Consider the following 25,767-nt stretch of genomic DNA (forward strand, 5'->3'; position numbering starts at 1 on the left):
CAGATCTGCTGAACATTTACCACTGAGCTACCGCCGTTTCTCTTTCCCCTTCTCCTCCCTTCATCAGCATGTTTCCCTCGCCCCCATCAGTTTTCTGCTAGAGGGACAGCCTCTGGCTACATCAAAGCTGCAGATTATTTAGGGCTATTGTGTTGTCTAAGTGTGACTTCTGAGAGATGGAGAAGCCAAGCATTTCTCCATCCCTTATCCCTGTCCTTTCTCTACATTGATCCCCAGCCTTACTGAGAGCTCTCAGAGCCCTGGACGTAGTCAGGGAGGCTGATATCTGTATGGAGAGATCCATTTCCATTATGAGTTTTGCTGGGAAGAAATCTGTACTTTGTCTTTATGTAAAAATATGGAGCAAGTTACACTGAAGCCGCATTTCAACTTTTTACTCAGTATTTTCAAATGCATGCTCCGTGACAAACCACCCTGTGACTAACTGTGTAAAAAACCAAGGCTATACAGATAGAGAACCTGAAGTGTTAAAAAATATATTTTCCCTCTCCCCCTTATCCCTTGACAAGTTAGCCTTTAAACAAACATTAATACGAGGTAAGCTGACAGAACAACACTGAATAAATAGCTGCGAAAAACTTTTGGTTGCTAGATGTCTGCAGGCATCATGTAAACGGTATGCTACCTTCATGCTAGTTTAAAAAAAGGTGTTCTACATCAAGGGATCCATACTCTGGCACTTCTGGCAAGAAACAGATGTTTTCAGGCTGGTAAAATTTTGAGATAATTAAAAAAAAGTAAAATAAATACATTTTCCCTCACTAGGAAAAAAAGCCACATTTGTGCTCCAACAGCTATCACTTAAGTTGTAAACCCAGGAAAGCCAAATTTTAAAGTTACCTGCCTGTAGAAGAGTTCATGATAAGATTTTTGCTTTCAGAAATCTGTCACTTAGTGCTGCTGCCAGTTTTCTAAACAAACAACTGGCATCTTTACGCTGTGAACCAACCTGCTAAGTGACTCAGGTTTGATAACAGAAATACTTTTCTGCTTCAACAGAACTGAGCTTAGTCTGAGAGGTTTTCCCTTTTTTTTTTTTTTTGGACTAGTCTTTTTATCTAGCCACCTAGAAAGCATAACTAAGTTCCTCCTGAAGTTTTTTTCAGAATAACAATTTGCAGTTAAATGTAAACACTGATACCATAAATGTAGTGTATACAAAAGGCACAAGACAATTAGATTTGTGTTGCTGAAACTTCCTTGACTTTGAAAGTTGATAATGCATCTTCTATTATCTGGCCAGTAAACGCCGATCCTAAGAAAGCTGCTAGCTCCTTACTTAACTGAAGGGGGTTTCCTACGTGCAGCAGCTTGGCTTTTTGGTATTGCAATCAAACGTCCGTTGTCCTGTATATGCAAAAATCACAAGTTATAACATTAAGTCTCCTTGATTGTACATGATATTCGTTATGTGGTAAGAAAGGCAGTGTCTTAAAGAACAAGTGAAAAAAGAAATCTGAGACAACTCTTGATTAATAAGAAACTGGGATTTTGAAAGACGGCGGCCCTCAGGAACTCAGGTTAGTGAAATGCCTTTTGGATCAAAGTTAAATGGTAACATTTGTTTCCCAAAGGGGATAACGGCTCCAAACAGGACAATAAAACCCCTATTTCATAGCACTGTCCTGTGCAGCTCCCATCAAATTCCCCAGCTGGCCAGCTTCATTTCTGCATTATCCATCTGAACGCAGGCTTTTTATCGCTCCACTTACCAGTGACGCGCTGTAGCATTCAATTAACAAAGGAGGTTTTCCCCCCCGTCTCCACAGTTTTTTAAACTATTGGTAGTGCACATCTGAGGGAAAATGGAGCCTCTGCCATAATGTTTTCCAAAAATTTTCCAAAAATGTTCCAAAACACGCACAGACACTTCACTTGGGTTTCCTTTTCATCAAAAATTGCTTATCAAGCACGCAAAAGAAAATACAGTCCACCAAGCCACTACATTACTTGTACTCAACACTGGCTGTTCTCCCCATTCATAAAGCCAGTAGTGCAAAAATTTGATTTTGAAGTCAACTACTTACAGCAATTTGAATTAACGGGTGAATTTTCAAAACCAAGGCAAGAATATGGACTGATACGTAAGGAGGCCACATTTTCCGTGTGCTGAATATCAAAGTAAAACCAGCCATTGAATTTTTACAATTGTAAACTCAGACTCCTTTTTTTTTTTTTCTCCTCCATTTCCTCATACTCGGAATCATCCTTCACCATTCAAAACCAGTAATTTTAAGTTGAAACATTCTTTATATGGTTCAGAAGTAGTATGTTTAGTTTCATGTTTCAAGCAGTGACATGGAGACAGCTAATCATCTGTCAGTTTGTTTTCTGAGCACATCCACACAGGAGCAGACAGGAGCAGCTGGCCAACAGGGCTGATATTTGGAAGAATGCATCTTCCTTCCAACGACAGCTTTTTCTTGAACTGGAACAGAACGTTAATCACAAAATACATTATTAGAATTGAAGAATACTTAAAAATTAAATTACTGCAACAGATCTCATCATCTTAAAGGGGAAAGTGAACAACAGCTGAATGAAAATCCCACCCTGAAGAGGAACACAGTAAGACTGTTCACAGTTATGTTATTAATCCACTTTCAGGATGACAGTGATTAAAGACTGACTACCTGGCAAGCAGGCCACCAGTTTATAAAATGAAGTGAGCTACTTTTACAGTACTTCCAGGTACCAATATCATTAAAAAAACAATTCTCTATTACGTTAATGTAAACCACATCTGGCATTCTCAGTAATTAGTCCTCTGATTAATTATAAAGGATTACAGGATATTGAACCTTAGTTGGGACAGAAATTCAAATTACTAACACACTGGCAGGGGCTGTGGGCTCTATTTTTCATGTCAAAGATGAAATTAGTTGGTTTTGTTGTTGTGACTTCAGCATCTTTATTATTCTATTCACTCCCTAGGAACAAACAAACTCAAATACTGACAATAAAGTAATGAAGTTAAAAGCAAAGTAGCTTAAAAAAATATAATGTAGAAACGTTTTGATATAAGGGCTCTTATTCCAGCAACTGTATGTCAGTGATAGATACACACACACATATATACACATATATATATATACACGCACACAGAGTAACCTAGCTTTTCTGTTACATCTCCAGAAAGTCTTTTAAGTGCCACATAGAAATATCTCAGACAGAGCTAAGGGTACAATCAAACTGGCACTTACGCTTATGCCAGAGAAATTATCGGTCCTTAGCTACTGCCCTTTTGAGATGTGCATGCATTGGTCTGAGGCAAAACTGACTTCCAAGAACCCCTTTACGTGGCTTTACACTCACTCTTTGGAACATAACCTCCTGTGAAGCTGGGCTGTCTTTAAAAAACTGCAATTCTAAATGGATGCTCACAAAAAGAAAACAAAACAAAAAAAACCCCCAAACAACATCCCCCCCAACCTCAGGGGTGGGGTAATCAGACTACAAACACAAATCTAACTGTTACTTTCCCTGACTGGACTAAAAGAAAAAAACAACTGAAAAAGAGCATGAGGTGTTTATCAAGCTAAACAGCTTGAAAAAAACCCTTTCTTACACACTTTCAGCATCTTGAGAACAATCACAGACCATGTTTAACATTCAGAATAAACTGAATGACAAAGTTCCCATAAAATGTACACGCTGTTCAAAGAAAGATTAAAGTTTAGAAGTTATTACTTAAGTAAATAAAGTGTTAGGACCTTTGAAAGTAGAACTCCAGCCTGACAAAACTAGTTGCAATTAATGATATTTCTGTAACATAATCAAAAAATCTGTTTCTTTAAAGCCTGTCTCCAGTGCTTTACTCTTGAGCAGCAATGACATGTAAAAGACATGAAACTAACTGAAGTTGAGTAATTTATTCTTTTTCAGAAGCTGTTGTTTTGTTGAAACAACTGATGGATTAAACAGGGCAGAAGCATGTCATTTTACATTTTGAACGAAGGGTTAGAAGTGAGAGTTTAGATTCTATTAAAAAAAAACCCCCTACATAGAGCAGTCAAAATTGCAGACACCGGCTGGGTTTCATTTGCTCGTCTGTTTAACTCTGTTCATTTGACACCACATTTTCAACACTTTAACACTTCACACCATCATCAAGTTTGTAGATGTACCTGTATCTGGAACCGTCTGTGCCTTCATTCACCACTAAACACAAAACCAGAATGTAAGGGCCAAGAATTTTTTAGTTTCCCTGACGAATCCAACTGAACTTTTGGGACTTTTTTGGTACAAGCTACAGGCCACCTGTTGGTTATCTGCACACCTCTACCATTTTTATAATCTGCCTTGACAGTGCAATACCATGCCTGATGGGTCTAGTAACAATCACTGCAGTTCTTTGATGGCTTTCCATGCCTTCCACTTCCTCCGGCAGTGACTGAGAGCAACCTGACAGCCGTGACAGCATGTCCAGGAGTCACGTCACACACAAGTGAAGGACATCCACTTGAGACACTTTTTCAGGGTGACTGAAAGGGTGCTTCCAATAGCAGAGATGGAAATGACCTTCCTGGAACGACTCCTCCAATGTTGTTGGAAAATCATGAATTATTTGGTATGCTGACATTCTTAGGATTGGAGTAAAATTTTTTATCCAGCTTTAAATATGAAATAATTCATTTCTGTAAGCTTTGGTGGCATTAGAAATCTTCAAATACTAAAGTGAGTATGATGATCGATTGTATTCATTCCCCCCAACCCAATTATTAAGGTCCCCTCCACTTACGTACATAACAGAATTTACTAGCTGCTTCTCAAACCTGCCTTCTGAGAAGTCTATGTTGCAAGATATCAATACAAGAAATCAAAAAAAATCTCAGCTGTTTTTGGCAATAGGTGACGAAATGCTCAGGAAGTCACATGGACACCTTTTGTCTTCAGTAGGCAGCACTTTTTTATTATTAAATAGGATGCAGCTCAGTACCTGGCATAGAAGAACAAGCTGCTAATAGCTTACGTGTTAGAATAAATCTTTTTTCCTTCATCATCTGATAGACCTTTACCTGCTTTAGCAGACCAAGCTATGATCTTTGTGTTCAGTGCTAAGAACTAACTTCTCATTTTCAAACTTAGCTTTACAAATATTTGCTGGACAACTTGAATAGTCACAATTCCATTATCTTTCTAAAGACAGGGAATAATAATAACAATAATATTTTGGAATATCACCTAAAAGCAATGGGTATAAAGGTTAAACTATTTTGCAAACATGACACATCAAGAAATAGGAGGTTTAGTTTAAAACTATGAATTCATGTGCTACTACTCGTGGTAAAAAAATTAAATTGAAGAAAAGAAAACATAGGAATTGCTTTAGTAGTTTTCTTTTGTGCATTCTTCAAGTGGTAAGATATCATGGAATAACATATTAAGTACAGAGAATATTAACATACCTTTCCTTATATATTCAGATGTTTCTTTTAAGGGAAATTAGGTTTCATTTTCCATGGTTAATGCAGGATTGCTCATACCTTTAAAGACAAAAAATGGTATTTCCACAGGAAAAGGTCTCATGTCTATTTCAGCAAATAATACAACCTTTAATTAACAATCCACCTTAATGTCATTCCACTGTTACCAAGTCTATTCCTGTCCTGTGTCCACTACACAGCTTTTCACTAGTTGCAACAAGGTGTCATCATATTCTGGTATAAGCAATTTGTCGCCAAAAGAATTATCACGCTCAGCCTAAAAGACAATTAGCACCTACTGGTATTAGTGTTCTCAGTATCTCTTGGTCAGGTTTAACTGGGAAGGACACAGCAGCTTGATACATGGAACTTCCTACAAACATGCATTTAAAATGAGCTTCATGAATTTTGGTTCGTGAATACAAACCAAGTGACCTCGGTCATTTTTACACTATATCCTCCAAAACTAGTTCATTACAAAACGAATCGTTGCAGCATAAATCAATTCCTTACCAACTTTGCCCTTTTCAGCCTTTGCACTAATTTCTGACCACGATGGCGTATCCGTAAGAAGGTGGCTCTGGGAGTCACGCAACGGCTTTGCAGGAAACAGGTGGTTCTCACTGTAATGCCAATAAAAAGAACATTAGTAAACTGCAGTAATTTTTCATTATCTTACCACACATTACAAACAGTTTGTCGTACGCAGTATTTTCCCTACTTTACCTTGCTTCTTTTCTGATGAATCACTACACTTTTATCATTACATACATTACGTTAGAGTTGTCACAGATGCAAGCGCAATCTAAAAAGCAACTCCCTAGCACAGAACAGGGAAACATTCTGATTTTTTCTTTGACAGCTATTATATATTAATACAGGTACTTCAGTTCCAAATGCACTCTTATCCATATTCTCTCCCACTACAATAAACCTGACATGATAAATAGTGGAGACAACATCTCCAAAATCTCTTGCCTAATGTAAGCTATGGATCACTGGGGTAAGATTTAAAATGTCAATAAATAGCTAGCTGAAACGTACTGTATTTCTTTTATGAATAAAAGATTGTCAATACAATTCCATTATCATTTCTTAGTCACCTATTCAAGTCTACTAGACTTATCTCACCTTATTTCCATAAATTTAAGTATATGTCTGAGGATTAGCTGAATTACAGCTTAGCTGTTTAAAATCTGACCTGTATTTATTAATAGGATACTCTTCATTTGCTTACCGCTTTTAAGTATCTTATGCATGGTTCTATTTATATTTGCACAGGAAAAAATAGAATATCAACTATTCGAAATGAGTAACAAAAAGCAGATTACTTTTTGGATGTTGAATTAAGACCACCAGGTGTGGAAGCTTGCTCAGGATCCTGATTAACAAGGCAAGTTGGGAAGGAGCAACCATCCCCTAGACTGAAAAATTCAGAATTAGTGTCATACATAAAAAAAAAAAACCTTCGAAGAACTGTTTTTTCTAAAGTGAATATTACTGTATCTTATTTCAAAAAAACTAACCATGCCCCCAAACCCTGTGGATCCTGATTATTCAACAGTTTCAACAAATGAAGCATTAAAAACTGAGCATACCTTGAAAACACAGGCAGCAACCAGTATTTCTTCTCATCACCAAACACCTGCCTTAGATTTTTGCTGAAGCCCAAGCTAAAGCCATTCTTGTCTGTTCTATGACGAAATATGGGAGCTCTGAATACCTCTTAAAAAGAAAAAAAATTAATTAGATCTCTTTGCAAGATAGCACTTTTAAGTTTCACACCGGTATGTAGGCAATTGTGCTGATGATAGCATCGTCCAAGAGGAAAGCCTATCCTGCCCAAATGGCTGAGAAAGCCAGTCCACTCATGAAAGCCAAAGTCAGGGCTACACAGTCACTGTGCGTGCAGAGGAAGTCCTATGGCTGAGGAAGGGTGGAAGTCTTCTCCACCCTCCTCCCTAATCAAGGCAAGGAAGAGTGAGGAACTCACTTTTTAAGGAGGTGTGGTATGTTTTATGAAGATTTCAGCATGTGACAATACCACAGAGAGCGTTCAAGAAAGAAAAACCTAAACAAAGGGTTTACTACAGAAAGAGTAATGGAAAAGAAGAAAAGCTTAACCTACTTTAGTAGTAAGAGTAGCTTTTCACACCCTGGGGTATGAAAACATTGTGTGTTTTTACAGCTGCACAGAGAAAGCACTTTACTAGTAGACCCAGATTATTCCCCATGGATGCCCAACCTCAATTTCTGGAGAAGAGAGCTAAATATAGCTTCAAGTGTTGCAAAGTGCCTAAAGCAGAAAACTCATTCACTTTCCACCAAGTGACTGATAGCCATTTAATTCCCTTAATTGGCTATATATAGTAGGCAAACTATGTCCTGATGTCCTGACAGTACAGCTCACACAAACCATGCTGCAACCACACAGAGATCGTCTTTCTGCAGTAAATCCTTAGCTATGAACTGCTAGAAATGACCTTCAACACGTACTACGCATTAGTTACAAGGTGTTTTAAAGAAGGGGGAAGGGAAAATAGAGATACCCTTTCAGATGCCCATGTTAGGCTAGGAAAACAGCTCCAGGACAATTTAAGCACAATCACACTTAAAGCTGTCATGGCTTCATTACCAAACTATCGCATGTTCACGGTTTCACATATCGAGCAATTTCCCAAAGTAAAATGGCAAGAAGAGACAAACTGATCTTTTTGAGTAGCTTAAGTGTACAGAAAACATGGTGTATTACCTGCATGGAATTAAATTTGTTTTAAAAACAGGAAATGTTGAATTAGACGTGTTCTGCATTATGGTTACCTTTGAACAATTTTTTTTTTGCGCTAAAATGATAAAAACAGTTTATAAACAGAATACTTCATTATTTCCGTTCATTTAGGCATCATTAATAAAACTTTTCTCCACTTCTAACTAGATTGAACAAAGTAGATGATTTTTCAGAATACTGAAGAAACCCACAAACCCTAGAGAAATCTTGAAGCAAACAAGCTTTCTTCCAATTATATATATTCAAAGTTTTCCATTAATCATCTACATATTAGTAAATCCCAAGAGAACTGGAAAAAACAGATCAATTCATTGGCTTACTCTAAATTCAGCTTGTATCAACAGAAAAGCATTTAGAGATTTAGAAACTTTAATGAATATATTGCAACTTGGTATTATTACAGTCCAGGATGTAGTATAGAACAGGCACTCAAATCTTCTGCACCTCTTTTTTTTTTTTTTTTTTTTTTTTTTTTTTTTAAGATTTGTAACCAGACAAACATGCATCCAACTGGTGGGAAATCCTGGTTTAACACTGATATTCAATGCAGTTATATATAAACTCCCATAGTAGAGGCACAGGCCATCTTCTTTGAGGTTTTTAAAATTAACTCATAATATAGACTCCTTTCTATGCATCTATGGTTATGTGGTAGACAGGACTCAAAACTGTGAAACCGCCTTTCAGATCTCCGTGTTCATTTACTAGTAAATATAGAAGCACTGCCGTAAAGTCTGTTCTGTATCAGATCATTCTGTGACATGGGCTCTTTGTGCTCATTCATGTTGATCAAAACTAACACCACTAGGGCCACAATCAGCCTGCCTTCCAGACGTTTTTTTCCTCCCCTTACCTCCAGTATAGGCAAAGTTTTGGAATTAATAACTATGTCTTTCAGACAAAGACAATTTAAAGAAAATTGTAGCCGAATTGAACAGCGGAACTCTGGTTCTGCAGGGGGCAAGGGTGAGAAAGCAGCGCTGGAGTCACTACCCTGAGACACCACATCAGAGGACTCTGACCTGGGGGCTGGGAACGCCAAAAAAGAAGCACTTGTGCGAGCATGCATTAGTGCATCTAACATTTATTACAAAGTGATCTCAATTTTTTTTTTTTTTTAAGTTTATTCAGTTTCTGTTGACAAGCTGTGGATGGGAGGAACTGGGAGGAAGAGGGTAAGGTCATTAATAGCTTGGCCCCTTGGGGCAAGAGGAAAAGAGTCAGAATTTCCGGGGAGCAGCAGAACTGGGGAACCAGTACTGGATATTGCCAGACCCAGGCACTTCTAACCAGGATCCAAGGAACCTGCAGAGGATTGCCCACTTTTTCCATTACCCCCATACCTATAATACACATCTCTTACTTATTTTTTGCTGTCAAACACAGAAGCATTAAATCCTACTTACCTAATGTAGACTTATTCTTGCTGACAAGCCAACAGTGATACCCAAAGAGAGAAGACAGACTGACAGAAAACATAGCTGCAGCAAAGAATAAAAACATGATGTGGAACTTGGCTTGAGTATCAGGAAGGTCATTCTAAACATAAAAAAAAAATTATGCTGTTAGAATTGGGGAAATAGCTGTTTAATTTGATTATTAATAATCTTCTATTCAGCCAAATCAAATTCAGTGCAGACACAAACGTACCACACAACAAGAGTCTGAATAAATGAATTATACCCCTTCTATGTACAGACGGCCATGCAATTAGGTTGCTGACAGCATCTAAGTTAAAGAAATGGGCCCTTTCTTAAGAAAGTATAAATACTGACAACAAGAATCTGAAATTTGGATCTGAACTTTGAAGTGTCTTTTAGTGAAGAACAACTTATCTTCACAAAAATTGTCTTGTTTAATTAGCCTTTTCAGAATACTTATATTATAGCATAAATATTGCAAATCTAAGAAGGTAATATCCTAAGTTGTGGAGGCAGATAATCATAATTAAAATACTAGAAAATTTCTCTGAAGCTTTTTCATAGCATAACATTAAAGGAAGTTAACAAAACCTATCTATAATATAAATTCCCTTGTAAAATGTTTTCTAAATAATTGCATACTTGTTCTACGCAGCTTCAAAATAATAAAGAAATAAGTGAAATTTCATGAACTATGATAAACAGAAAAAAATAGAGGGCTATGATTATTAGCAAAACTTTTGTACCTCAATTAGGAGATACTAGATTACAATGTAATGTCTTGGAATTTTAGACTTCTCGCACAGTGGTAACTTCTCATGCTTAAATACAGTATGTAGATTAGGGTACCTACTGTCCAAAACTTGATAAAATACTGTAAATCCGTTGCAGCAATGAAAAGGCAATACAGTAGCGAGTAAGCCAAGAAGAGAAGAAAAAATTTGTAATTGGAGAATCCTACACAGTTGTTCACCTTGGTAACAAAAAAAAGTAAAAGTAAAAATGGAATGTAATGAAAGTTATTTTCTTTGCTTTCATCCAATTTAAAATTAAACTTATTTACTCTAAAAAAGTTAATATCAGCATGTAAAGCAAGTTTTGCCTCCTATCTCTGGTGTCTCAAGCTACTGAAATGTATTTAGCTTCAACTCCCAAATTAGTGTAGTAATTCTAACCAAAACCAAAACCAAAACACTACCACCACCACCACAAAAAACCCAAAGAACTTTACCAGGTAATACCACTTTCAACAGCTTACTGAAATTGAATTTTCACTTACGGTATGAAATCTGTTCCCAGCACATCTGATGTAAATGTGACTGCAGTTACAGTTACTTTTTTAGTTTGTAGGTAAGTTTAAGTATCCATGTTTTACCATTAGGCATACTGCACATAACAGCTGGGACAGTTACAAGCCAAGAATTTGAATCTCGACTGAATTTTGTGAGTCTCATTTAATCCACATCCTCCTTCATTAATCATACTACATACTAAAACTTCTTAGTAAGATTCTCAAACGTAAGAGTATTCATAGGAGATTCCTAAAAATATTTACAATTATGTAAAATAACGAGAGAAATACCACTTGAATAAACAGAAAACATTCCATCTCAGTGACAACATGACAGCAAATAAAGAGATTAGGAACATGTAAATACACATCCAAATGTTAAATAAATCTCATTTTATCATTTTTACTTATGGGCTTCAAGTTCACCCGTTTCCCATTTTTAAAGAATTTATACAGGATAATGAGCAACTAGTATACACTATGATCAGAGAGACATGATGAGGGTATATTTAGTACCATAGCAGCTTCCCATTAGAGGCAATATATGAAGTATTATGAATTTTAGAGCTCTATTAAACATGTAATGATATTACATTCACCAAATGAAAAATATTGGAGTGCTGCCCATGGACAGTTTATTGGTAAACAGCTTCCTCTTTCTTTTATTTGGTTGCATTAAGAAGGTAACCAAAGTTATCAGTGCACTGCTAACTTTGACATAACTCTCCATATGAGTTAAAAAAATTCCATATACCTTCTTTAACTAATTGCTATTGCTGTCAGAAAGATCAGCTAATTAAGAGAAGACTACATCCATGAAAGCACTTGTATGTTGAAAAATAATTCTCAAAAAATAAGAAGGCGTGGCGAGTCTCAACTTCAGCTTCTGGAAGAGCAGGACAAGTTATTGCAACTATTCTCTTCTTTAGGGAGACACTGATGGTAATGGCAGGATACATGGTAATCAGAACAGGGTAAAATCTTAAAATACCAAATGAACTTTCACTGTACACTACTGTTATCCATCCTCAGGGTGGATAGGGGGTTTCTTTGTTTTGTTACTGGTTTTGTTTTTACAAAACATGCCATCTTGGCTAAACATTAAATTTAGCATCGCCATTTAAACATGCAGCAATAGCTACACATTTGTATTAACTACAGTTAAGAAGGACTCACAACAGATTGTTCTAATTAAAAAACTCCAGAAGACATGTTTCTAAGCTCATTATGATTCTTATTGCAAAGTAAATTTACAGTTCTCCACAGTGAAGTATTCTTTTTCATTAAATATGTCAAAGTAAGCAATTCCATGATAAACTGCAAGCAGTTCACATTCAAGGTTTCTATGATAACGCCATTTTCCTGTCATGGTATTTATTTTAGGACCGTTTTACACTGTTTAGTGTAAGAAAAGAAATATCAGTGTTATTTCCCAAAGCCCCAGAAGTTTCCTGAATCAAAGACAGATTTCTTACTTCTTGTTCTTTTGCACTACTGCGTATGGTACACACATTAAAATAAACTTTCATAAATTATTCTGCTCCCTTCAATTTTGACAAAGCCACAGAGTGAGGAGTTCTTACTGGAAGGGAACAGTTCATCAGAAGACTGAAATGAAAGTAAACACCAAGGTTTTGTAACTGTACTATTTGAACATGTAGTATCAAATCATAAAACCCAAGAATGGTGGTTAGACTTGAAGTCTAACGTTTTTGAGGAAGAGTAAAACTGATGTATGTACCCACAACTGGCTAAATAATGGTGTGCTATTGCAGTGAAACATTCATACAGAAGAACAGTCCATGTTAACAATTTGGGTTACAGATAACATTTAAAACACTTAATTTTGAAGTACAAAAAGAAGAGATATCCTTTCTGTCTCAAGAGTCAGTTTACTGAAAATGCCAGGCAAAGAAATAACTTACGAGGCACTGAAGGTGATGCAACTCAGTTAACAAAAAGCATCACAGAATTAAGGAGATGCTAAATTCTTTTCAGATGACTCAAAAGACACAGGAGAGATGTTTCAAATGATTCCTAAGGTGTTCCTATTGCACCTTGTTAGTATTAGAGTTGTTATATACAGATTATATTTTTGGTGATGCCTCAAGCCATGGCGTTCCTGCCTGCAGCTCCATCTATATATAGCATGAGTAGCAGCAGCACTAGCATAGAAAATCACTAATGTTTTTATTTCTGCATCACTTAAACCTTTTAGAGTAGTTAGAGGGCCATTAACATTAAATATTTCCGTTTATCACGGCAATTCCATTAGCGCAGGAGTGATAGCCAAAAATAAAGCCTCCCAAAAAGCAGAAGACAGCTGACCTGGGGCTAGGACACGATTACCATCTTACTACCTCTGCCTTCCAAATGCTTCATCTTACTTTCCCTAGGTTATTTTTACCTGTCCTCTCTCCAGAAATCCTTCTCCTAGCAGAATATTAAAACAGTAATTCCCACTACTGTTTCCCTGCTCTCCCTAAGCATAACATGGGTTCTTTCCCCCTTCTTTCCCACCAAACTTGCTCCCACCAAACAATCCCAACACGAAAAGCAAAGCAGGACCTAATGATGTTTTCAGGGGGGGCTAAAACCCACCCATTATACTGATTTGCACCCTTGCTTTTGTTGGCAAAATAGCCATATGATATTTCCCAAAGAACCCGTGAACACGGGTCTTTAAAGGAAACTATAAAGTTTGATCAGCATCTGTGCGATATTTCAAAACCCTCTTGTCATTTCCACGTAGTTGTTTTTTTCAGGGTGAGCAAGGAACTGTGGACAGCCACTCAAATTAGGAAAAATAAAGCAAGACAATACCTATTTTTCAGGTGCATTTCTGTTACTTGGAGTAAAAAAGGAACAATTCTCCATCAAGAAGCATTACATGTCTTTCAAGTACCTTCTCCATTTCTGTTTTTTCTTTTTGCACCCATTGCTTATTAGATTAAAAACAATGAGCAATGTAAATACTCTCTCAAACTGGGTACGTTTATGTTCTTTGGATAGGAAGAGTCTGCAAACAGGTAAGTAAGCAAATGCTACTCAGTGGAAAAAGGAGTTTATTTTTCTAGAAGTCTATGCCCTAGTAAAATACCACTTCACTGCCCCTTTACACAACACTTAAGTGCTCAGTTTATGATTTATTACTTGATGCAATGGATTTTTATTCTGAAACTGAAGTTTACATGAAGAACATTTTCATGTACTATCCTAAGGCAGGACAACTCAAAAAATCCCAAATAGACCATAAAGCTTATGAGAAGTGTGCATAATACTGAATAATAATAGTAATATTGAGACTTTTCACTGATATTTTGTCAGGAATAGCCTGACAGCTATTTTTCTTATAGCTTTCTACAAGACAGCTATAAGAAGGCTGAAAAAAGGAAACAGCCTTTTTTCTTATAAGAAATTTTTCCACGTTCAGCGGTTTTATCTGTTTGTGTTTTGGGGTTTTTTTTGTTTGTTTATTTTTAAGAAGCACACTACTAACACTAAGCATCATCAAGTTTCACATGCTGATATCCCTACAGAAAAAAAAAAAAAAAAGTATGAAATAACCTTACCCTATATTGTTAAATATTTCTTTCAATTGTATCTACCATGCAGCTGCAAAATAAGGGGAGATTCTTAAATCACATTGCATTACGTCAGAGGCTGTAGTCAGGAGGAGCCCAGCACCCCTTCCTCCCCCAGGACAGAGTCTCCTCTGCTCAGGAATTTGATTTAAGAAGGTCAAACGAGCTCCTTAGAACCATCTACCATTCATTTTGTCCAACGCAGGAGATTCTTCTTTTCTGATCGGTTTCATGTGGTGAAGAACTGCCATCTACCACTCAATCCTCTTGACTTGGACCTTACTAAACAATTATCTTTAATTATTTCCATGAGATACCTGCCAAACTGACATAAAATTAATTACATATCCTGTCTACCCACTGGCTCCAAGGGCTGCTGAGAAAAGACAGGAAAACAAAACCACTGTGCAGGCTGACACGGCAGTGAAAGGAGGGAGGGTAGGAGGGAGAAGGGAGAAAAAATGAAAGAAAACAAAGAACTCATAAAAGAGCTAACTTGCTGTTTCCAGCAAGCCCACTCAAGCTGTCCTGGGAGCTTCAGTAAGGGGAACAAGGCACAGCCCTTCCCTTTGTTTTTTAACCTAGGGTAGTATTTCATCATTCAATGCAACTAAGCCACAGTAATACTCAAAGTCCATGAAGAAAATATGCAATTCTTAAAAGAAGTTTTCTTACTGACCAGAAGTCTACCTCATCCTAACTGTAAAAACATGGAGTTACCCAACTCAAAGGTCTAAGACGAATGATATATGAACTTCTTTCCACATCTCACAACTAGGAAAGAGGACATAGGGTATAACTCCAATGGTCCTGCAAGACCAGTAACTTCACATAAGCATGTAACTCTAGGAATAGTGAAGCATCACCTTCATAACAGGCCCCTCGAGTTTATTCTACCAAATCAGAAAGTATGAAAAGAAAGCCAATAGTACACTCACCAAGGGCAATGATGATCCATTTTCAAAATGCATCTTAAAAAAACCCAACAGAATTCCAAGCATCGCAAAAAGCAAAAGAAAAACAAAAGTCAGAAGCACAGTTACATGTCAGATTTAAATTATTCACATACAGATTAAGAATTACCCATATGTACTATTGGTTACCTGATCTATTTAACAAAGATGTCTATTTAAATTCACATAATACAGTTTACCTACAAGTAAACTGTAGGTAACCCAAACTCAAAACACTTGTTCTGTCAAGAGCTTAGTGATTTAGGAAAACGCAATCCATAACTTCAGCTTTAGGATCTGGTCCTCATTCTGAATAGGTTCTTCAACTATTGTTTATTCTCTGACAGAGCCTTAGAAACTGGGCTAATTCGATTATTATATACTTAGTGATACAAGTAAATATATCTCCAAGTACATGATTTGCTTTTATAGAAATATATACAGATGCACACGAGGTTTTTAAGAACTTACCTTGTATGAAAAATCCCAAACATTTTTGCAATTAATCACTCTCCATTAATAAAACATGCACAAGAAAATCAGATATCATTGAAGCAAGTGAATTTTGACAAGGTATTCTGCAAAATATATTATAATGGCATTTCTGCAAATTTCACTCACATTTCATAGGATAACACAGGTCACCCTTTTTCTCCGCCCTGCTCAGACACGAGAATGTTCCTATCTTACACTGCAACCACCATTCCATACAACACAACCAAGATCCTCTTTCTGCCTCAACTCAGTTACTCTTTCAGTGCTTCTGCTGTTTTGCTGGACAAAATGGAAAGTCTTCTCTGCCTCACAATCATGTTGGAAGGTTTGATGTATTGTCAGCTGAAGAGTATTTGGAACAGCCTTAAAGCTAAGAATAAATCAACCTTTGAGGAAGCCCCTTCTCTTAAAGTTAGAAATTTAAACCACTGGGGGCAAAAGTGGAGAAACACACAGACATCCAAGCTAACTGGAGAAAGGTCAGAGAGAAGAACAGCCGAAAGAAGATTAAATTAGAAAGCAATTAGACTGCTGGGGAATATGTAGGTGAATTTCCTTTTATGTTAGACAAACAAAAACTTTATTTTATGACTTCAGTTAGAAATGGGGATGCTTGGTTGATTCTTTCTTTAACTAAAAATAACCTGCAAGTTATCCAATGAAAAATAGGATATTAAGTTTATTACCTCGGAAGAGATGTAAGTGACATCATGATTAGATTGAGATGGGTAGTGATCTTTATTCAGATTCTAACAAAAGAAGCAAATTTTTGTTTATCAGCTATTTTTGGTTACATTCTTAAGGAAAGTTCGTTATTAATATTCATAATTTTTAACCATTACTTAAAGAACGTATAAGACCATGTAATCCATGTTGGCATCAAGAAAGCCATCAAATGAATTAGAGTAAGTTACAGACTTCCTTAGAAATAAGTAAATAAAAACTAAATCTGGAAAAAATCTAAGGGGGGGGGGGGGGTAAAAAAAAAAATCTGCCAAAACATTAAACCTGAAAAATCTACACATAAAAAAATAAAAGCTTCTGTGTCAAGAAAAAAATCCATTAATTCAGAAAACCACTAATGTAAAATATTTTCTTACTTGTCGCATACAGAACAGTGATGGCAACGATCTGGTTTTACAAGACGGCATCTGTCACAGTATCTGATTGCTAAAGAAAAAAGTTCCAAGATTAGATCTCAATGTACAGTTACACATTTTGATTCCTGAAGTCTGCGCAAAAGTAAATACTAGCAGCTCAGCCCAGCAGAACGCCTGGAAAACACTTCAGCATGATCAGAAGCAGTTGCAAATACTGAAGCATTTTTTAAGTATTTGCAATGCTGAATCTAGCAGAGTGAACCCAAAAAGCTCAGTTTTTGCAATCTCTGCTAGTCATGCTAATCAGGGTTTTTTCTTCCAAACCCCTCAGCTCTGCAAAACAACCAATGAACCAACAAAACTCACATAACCCTCACTAGAATGGAAAACCTTTAAAAACTGTTCAACAATGTAGCTATTTTAAGCTATTATTCTAACAGCTTTAATTTACTATATGAGATTATCTCTTGGATTTGCTTAGCTAGCCAGCATTCACAAACTTACAATATCAGCACGTTAAGATTAACTCTTAGTTTGGAAGAACTTTTGTTCTTGCAACTGAACAACCAGCAAGTAAAACAGTAACAGTTTCTTACTATAATCTATCTAGCTATACATGACATACAGATAGTGATTAATTTTTATTTTTTTTAAACCTATGAAAGAAGAAATCTATGCAGTTAAAGATGGCTACAGCCTCTTCTGCAGTTTGTTAGTATTACAAGCTACTTGTTAATGTCACTTTGCAAACATTTAGCAAGGCATTGTCAATCCACTTTAAAATCCTAAATTGTACGCAGCAATTTACTTTCCAACAATCTTCCCACTGAATAAATGTAGCTGCCTAAAGCTACATTAAAGTTAAGTTCTTGGGTCACTTTGTTATTTTATGAAGTGTGGGGAAGAACTGCTTTTCATAATCCAAACCCTTGAATTTTTTTTTTTTTTTAATTAGTTTAGGTAGTACATCAAGACACCTGCCTTTGGTGGTCTCCTGAACACCTATTTACCTCCAGACATTGTCCGTGTATAGATAGGAAGATCCTTGGCTGCCCGTCTTAAGACTTCTTGCTGGGATTCACCTCTAGGTTCCCTCTCTAGGGATTCCTTGTCCAAATATGATAGATGAAACTGGAATAATTTTTAAAATCAAAGATATGTTAGCAAATTTCAAGTTAAGTAAGTATCTGTAGAGATGTAAAAAGAAATAAATATTCATTATATAAAGATGGATTAGCAGCACATACAAAGTATTACAGCAAATAACCCAGTGTTCCTAAGACCACTAATTTAGTTTATGGCAACTGAGGACAAAATTAAAATTAGTTCTGATTTGGTATTGATGCAATGCTGAATGCTTCCAGAAGCGACACTCTTCAAGAGGAGGATCAAGAGCTTATCACTCCCTTGAAAGGTCAGTTAATTTACTTCTGTAATACTAAATATTAGCTAGTGAATATAAGCCAGGGATGTCAGCCTTTAACTGAAAGAAAATATGCTACTAGTAATAGCAGAAAAGATAGCTTTATTTCTCTTTTGGTGTCTGGCATCTTCCCTTTTATTCTTTGCCACTGGAGAGTCGCTGTTCTCTTCATGCAGGTGTTAGGATGTGTTTTTACTTCAGAGACTGGCTGAGAGGAGGAAGAGGTGGGTGTCCTGTATGACAGAATAACCACGTCTTACCATCTTCCTGCATAAAAGGACAACTTCTGTCACTACCTAAAATGGCAATGACAAACATTGCTCTAGTAAGAGCTGAGAGGGTAAAAATTACTGAAAGAGATGCATGGTATACATGAAGTAGTCCAAATTTCTTATACTCTAAAGTCCTCTGCAACACAGCAACAGTCAGCTTTGTTGCTGTAGCTTCTAGAAATGGGCAGATGCTGAAGTCTTTGCTATGTCTATCAGAGAAACAGGATACAAAATCACCTCTGAAAAGAAGTCCATCTTTGGCAGGAAGAGTGGCTGTCTCTAACCTGTACCAGAAATAGAAGCCTTCTGCATAGCATTTATGTCTACAGAAAGGCTAGTCATGATAATAATATTAAATTTTTTCCTAACTGAAAGTGACCCATGTAAAACTAAGAAAACAGACAGAAACACATAGTTAGGAACCTCTTCTCACCTCCATAGAGAAGGCACCACTCCACCTCCCTGACAAAGTTCACAATCTTCCAGCAGAAGCTGGACATTCACTGTTTAGCATGAGTTTCTCAGGTCACCTTTCATTTTTCCCTAGTAAGAATACATTCTTGTCAACACCTAAATTGATTTATACTGGAATACATAGGATTTCTCACTGCAGAAACTTGGTTCAGAATACTTTTTTTTTTTTTAATGCTTCCTGTTTGAAGCACATAAAGTTATTGCTCCATCATTTTGTATTGGTTCTCAGAGTAGTCCTAAGTCTACAAAACCTTCCTGCCTGGGAAACCATCTTCGTGCTGGTACACACAGGTACAGAACGGCACACACTAAAGTGAAATCTCTCAAAGTATCTTAAAGAGAAACTGCAGCCAGATGACTCTTTCGCAACAGATCCTCAACTACAGAAGTTGTCCTCTACCACTGAGAGAAGTTCCCAACTCACAAGCTCTCATGAGAGAGAAGAAAGAAAATCGTCTATGTGAAAGCTTTACAAAGCATATGGGCACAACTGTAGCTAGGGTAGCACAGTATCGCTTGAGTTTGAAGTGTTTCTCTGGACAATTATTTCCAATATGAGAGGGATGGGGATAACACATTGAACTTCAGAAGAAAAATGTCAGATTAGCAATATTTTAAATTCCAAGCCACAGTGCCAGAACTTTAGCGCTTTTTATAAATGTAAAAAGTTGAAATAAACTTAAAAATAAATATACAGGCTGTGCGGTTTGCACCAGCTCCAGTGTTCATGAAAACAAAACCCAAAAGCTTTCTCTGTTTTTCAGTCTTCAAACAAATATTTGCTATAGTTCATAAGTCAGTTCAGTTAAGTTGAAAATACATCCTTTTACATTTACAACTTCATCCCAGAAACTGGAAGCCAAGCAGTAACTTAACACTACAAATACCCTAATTAAATTTTAAAAATACTGCTCTAGTAGATTAGGAAAAAGACATGGAACAACAAAAGATGTCACTCACTGCCAGCAACATTGTGTAAATTCAAAGAACACAGAAAAACCACACATTGTTTTCTATTACCCAACTTCAATACTTTTAATATCCCATTTGAAGTTCTCCGGTAGCATTGTATGGTGGCTTTGGAATCCCACTATAATTATTAAAGATTTGCCAAAATGTTTTTAGAGTCTTTTATTGGCATCAGCCCAGTGATTTGAAAACCTTTCTAATTACCACTACAGTCCCCAAATATATGCATGTATTTTGCTATGTAATTACCAAACGAAATAGTTTCTTAATCTATTTTCCTCCTCTCTGCCCCAAACTGTAGTAAAGACTGCAGTGTAAAATTCAAGGAAGATGCCAATTACTTTGAATTATCTCCTTGTTTCCACAATTACATATCTTATTAGTGAATGAAAACTACTCGGACAAGAACCTCCGCACAACAGACAGTAGAAATCACAAGCTATTTATTTTGTGTTGGCACGGTAGTTACAGGGGCTACAGTTATGAGTCCATGATGAAATAAGTATTGGCTTTGTGCATACTTCAAACTCCAAAGCGGCCATAGCATGAATCCTCTTGACCTCAGAGGTTGTGTGACATAGCACCTACTGAGGACTGTGGGGTTTCTGTACAAAGACAGGATGGTAAGAGGCCAAAAAGTTGCGCTGGTTGTACCAAACTGCATATGGAGGATTTTCATCAAAGCTATTGACAGTTTTCGCTTTCTTTTTCTTTTTTAATGTTAAAAAGAATGTGAAATTAAAATAATAAAAAACCCCCAATGCTGAACTAAAAGCAATTCTCTTGAGACTACATCATGTTGAACATGGTTTGTATCTTAATATTCTCCAAGACAACTGGATCCTTCGTCTTTAACACTTCTGTACTAGCTGGATTTAAGATTTGGGGCATATATTTACCTCAGACCTCTTTTCCATGCAGCTGTTCTATACTAGGTCCCTTCCTGCTTAACCAGCCATGGCTTCCCAGCATCAGCTTACCTGTTGCACGCTCACGCCACAACCCCCAAGTTCCTTCATACCAAAACAGATGGGGAAGAAGCTTTTATTTAGAGGACAACAGACAGATGCTGACAGGCAATATAAGTCTTAAACACATGAAAATACATTTTTTGCCCACATGAAAGTATTATATTCCCATGAAAGATTTAAGCTGCTAGTTCAAATAACGTATTTTTCAAGTGGAGAGGTTTTTTTCTTCTTAATATCATAAATATTACCTAATTTTAAAAATCTATTAAAAAACCTTTAAAACTTAGAGAAGGTGTAATTTTGTCTTGTTCATTACGCTGTTTGCAATCTGATATACTCCTATTAAGAAGCTGTAACTACCATCTGTATTTTTCTACACAGTTTAAAACTACATGAGATCAGAGTCTAAGTTATTCAAATACTACAAAATCAAGCATTTGACTAGGCTATTTCAGAAACAAAAGTTAAGTTTATCTTACTTCTTTTGAAGGATTCATTGGTAGCGTAAAGATTGTTTTCCAATATGACCAGACGAACAGCATGAAAAATATGTGGTAAGCAACCAGGCACACAACTAAAATCAAAAAGGGACAGAATTAATACAAACAGACCAGTGATATTATAGTACTTACAAACAGATGCTGTACATATCACAGATAGTTACTCTAACAGATGTAAATACATAGGCTCTGCAAAAGCTTTGCAACAAAAATATTGCACTTGCAACTTTACATGAGACAAATACAGACTGTGTGGGGAAAGTCACGATACAGGCTACATATATTACAAAAGTTCCAGGGGAATGGTTAATAGCTTATTAGAGCCCCAAAATTATTTAGCAAGCAATCCTCCTTTACGCATTTGTTAAATCCTATTTTAACTGATGCGTCTCTGCTTTTTAGCTTTATAAACCATGTAGGGAGACTGCTAGCCATGCAAAAAAAAAAAAACACCCAAAAATCCCAAAACCCCCAAAAGGGAGTATAACACCCCAAAATCCCAAAACCCCCAAAAGGGAGTATAGCTACCTAAACGACGACTAGAGTGAGGGGAGTCTTTGAGTGGGTGTGCATATGATACTGGAACAGTAACCATAACCAGTTAATTTGTTTTGCTAGATTTTTAGGAGGGAGGACAGCAGGGTAGTTTTTAAAGACCTGCAGGTTCTTTAAATTCAAATGTTCATTCACTACTTCATATTCTTCACAGACAGTGATTTATTCTTAGATTTTTTTTAATAGATGTCAGTCAACATTTACTATGCTGAGTTGTTTTACTAGAATACAGAAGGTAACATTAACTTCTAAGAGCCTGCCATGGATTGATAGGTGTTTCCATGTAAAAGCTCTCACTGTACCAAGCAATTCACTACAGTAAATAGTAAATCCAAAACTTGTATCCTCTGATTAACTTGCTCTAATGCACAAGAAAGAGTATTTCCTTGGATTCTTTGTCCTTGGGCAGAGAAGAGGCAAATAAAGGACAGCAACAGTGAAAAATATTACTTCCCTGCTGTACAGATGAACTCAGATCATGCAGAGCTCAGGGTTATATGGAAGCTACACGGTCAAATATTCTTTATACAACTCTATAAATTTATAAGACTGTTAAAAAAATCATAAAGGGAAACGTGTACTTTCACTACACAATCTGAAGTATTGCCCTCGTATGGTTAGCCTATGTTTTTATATATGTAATGCTATTCTGTGCTAGAGAAGTTTCCATAACACATGCATGACGGTGTGCATAAATGCAGGAACAGTAGCCCAGCATGTTCTTCTTTTTTGTAATTCTGCCTCAAAAGTAACACTGAATACATGTTTCTGGTGTTGAAGTTTGTTTACTCAAAAAAAAGCAGCAACACAGTAAATATTTATCCTTGTTCACTAGACAGTTAAAAAAATAAACAAAAGCTAGCAAAACCTGGAGAGCAACACTGTACTAAGCTTTTGGGATGACAGGGGAAAAGAGCCATATGGCATGTCTATAAACTGAAAAAAATCTCATCAGTGTAAGTAAGTGACAGAACTGGACTCCACTTCAAACACAATATCCGAGATTACACTAAAGGACCATCTTGCTACTGCACAAGCATCTGTCAGGAACAGTCCACATTTTCATCCGAACATTTCTATCAACGCTAAAAACACCTGATCTACTCTAACAAAATCATTATTATTTTTTAAACAACAGTATATTCATGGCATAAAGTGAGGGCAAGGTAAGGCAAGTTACATCAGTTCTGTACACTATGCGTTTACTAATCTGCATCTATGTTTTATTGTTGTGAGAATAACGGTAACTGTGATTGTTAAGAAAATTCCTTTTTCATACATTAAAAAAAGAGACTACTGGAGGGAGACAAAATTTTAGCCTAAAGACATTACCCCATGTTTCCCCTTTAAAGTCTGCACAAGACTGAAGCTCTTCTTGTTTGCTCTTGCACCTCAGTTCTCCAAGCTGGCCCAGGTCCTGACCGGTCACCTCTCCCAGGTCACCTACCCACCACTTTCCCTGCACTGCAATGGAGACCCTGGGCTACCCAGCTGCTCCACTGGGTCTGTGGGAGTTGAGAGTCCAACGTAAGAACCTCAATTCCCTTGAGACAGAAAAAGAAGAGCTGTCCACAGCTCCCTGGGCAGAAGTCCTTCTATTTTACACTTTTTCTGGAAAAAAAAAACCAGCCAAAAAAATCCTACAAAAAAACCCCACCCCAAAACCTAAAAGCCCAAAACAAATGGTGTATCCCTTGCTTGAAGGCAACCCATTTACAAATAGCTAGAGTTGCCTGGAAATATGCAGCAACCTGTAATAGGGCTGAGCAACATTTGCCCAGTTTTCAGCCCTGAAAACACTTAGGGCAGAAGTACAGCCAGGGTAAATTTCTCCCGAGTGGCTGAAGCCCACCAAGGCTCTGAGCAGCTAAAAATAAGGAAATTATTTTCCCCAATGCATTTTGCTGGTAATTCTAATTTGCTTTGTGAGCAATGCCTAACACCACACTGGTCTCTGACCCCCCCCCCCCCCCCCACCCCCACACCAAACAGACATGACCCACCAAAAACTTATGCACTCTTATGGGGGACGGGGGAAACATCACTAAACTGAAAAAAAGTTTTTCAAGGAAATGTTTCTTGATTGGCAAACACTTGTTCTCTAAGTGAGGCTCTCAAACCTGCTGGAATTACACAAATGTAAAAAGCATATAGCTTGTCTCTTACCCCGCGCCCCCCTCCTCCAAAAGCTCCACAGCCCCACACTTTACACTTCCACGTTGTGCTAGTATTAAAATAGCATCTGGAAAAGCAATCTAAACATGCTACAGCCTCAGGGTAGGAACTCTAATAACAGCTAATCAGGCGGGTTTATTATCTTTTGCTAAGAGTAGTATGGAGCAGCAAGAAACTGGAATTATTTCAAAGTTTGCAGGTGCTGAAGTTTGCAGATATGCTTATGCACTCTTATGGGGGACGGGGGAAACATCACTAAACTGAAAAAAAGTTTTTCAAGGAAATGTTTCTTGATTGGCAAACACTTGTTCTAAGTGAGGAACTCTCAAACCTGCTGGAATTACACAAATGTAAAAAGCATATAGCTTGTCTCCTACCCCGCGCCCCCCTCCTCCAAAAGCTCCACAGCCCCACACTTTACACTTCCACGTTGTGCTAGTATTAAAATAGCATCTGGAAAAGCAATCTAAACATGCTACAGCCTCAGGGTAGGAACTCTAATAACAGCTAATCAGGCAGTTTTATTATCTTCTGAAAAGGTTACGTATCTGAAGGATATTGTTTCTTCAAAGACATTGGCTAAAATGAAAGTGCAGAAAAAATTCACCTCCCATTTAAGTATGTCGCACTCTGCACAAACACCTTGCTCATCTTTAGAAGTCCTGGTTTTAAAAGAGCTTTCCTTGTTATGAATAGAATTTTTTAAAAACAGAATATAAGGATTATTTTAGTTGGCACTTCAGAAAGCCAGTAAAAAGCTCTAATTTTTCTCATCTCTATTTGGAATGGCTAAAGCAATATTCAGGAACAACAGGATAATAAAAGGAGCTGAGGAACACAAAAAAATACACTTATTTAAAACAGATTAGATCTGTATCTCAATTCTACTAGTAAACTACTATACTACCCTGATATATTAATTCCACTTAAAAACACCTAAAAAAAAAATCTTACCTTTTTCTCCAATATTTGTCATTGTCACTGAAAAATGAGAAAAAAAGAAAGAGTAAAAATTATATTTAAATAGCAAATGATGTAACTGAGTAGTTTAAACTTTTGTTTTTCAACCAAAGAGGGAAGAGTACTCATCAAACAATACGAGCTTAAGACCACACACTATCAAGCTTTTATGGTGTAGCCATGTACATTCACCACAAGAATAGGTAAACAAAACCAATGCCAGCAGCTTATAAGGTTTCCTGGCTCCCACCCCCAGGCTCAGTTCCATAGCACCTCCCTCTATCTGAAGTTACCCCAGAAAAGCCATCTCTGAAGAACAATTATTCTTCAGAACTGTGGTCTTCAGGTTTTGTTGTTTATATATGTTCTGTTCTTGAGGTGGAGGTGTC

At 36.9% G+C, this 25,767-nt stretch overlaps 1 protein-coding gene across 1 annotated transcript; it reads right to left on the reverse strand.

Moving 5' to 3' along the window:
- Nucleotides 1-2,205: 2,205 nt before the first annotated feature.
- Nucleotides 2,206-25,394, reverse strand: ZDHHC2 (zinc finger DHHC-type containing 2). The gene is given in 12 exon segments (XM_019471551.1): nucleotides 2,206-2,449; nucleotides 5,430-5,507; nucleotides 5,961-6,070; nucleotides 6,779-6,871; nucleotides 7,046-7,172; nucleotides 9,642-9,774; nucleotides 10,510-10,629; nucleotides 15,466-15,502; nucleotides 17,080-17,149; nucleotides 18,090-18,210; nucleotides 21,668-21,762; nucleotides 25,373-25,394. Coding segments are annotated over 11 exon segments (969 nt in total). The 3' UTR covers nucleotides 2,206-2,449; nucleotides 5,430-5,466.
- Between the last annotated feature and the right edge of the window lie 373 nt (nucleotides 25,395-25,767).

The sequence above is a fragment of the Aptenodytes forsteri genome, unplaced genomic scaffold, assembly GCF_000699145.1.
Source record: "Aptenodytes forsteri isolate BGI_AS27 unplaced genomic scaffold, ASM69914v1 Scaffold65, whole genome shotgun sequence".
NCBI classification, from domain to species: domain Eukaryota; kingdom Metazoa; phylum Chordata; class Aves; order Sphenisciformes; family Spheniscidae; genus Aptenodytes; species Aptenodytes forsteri.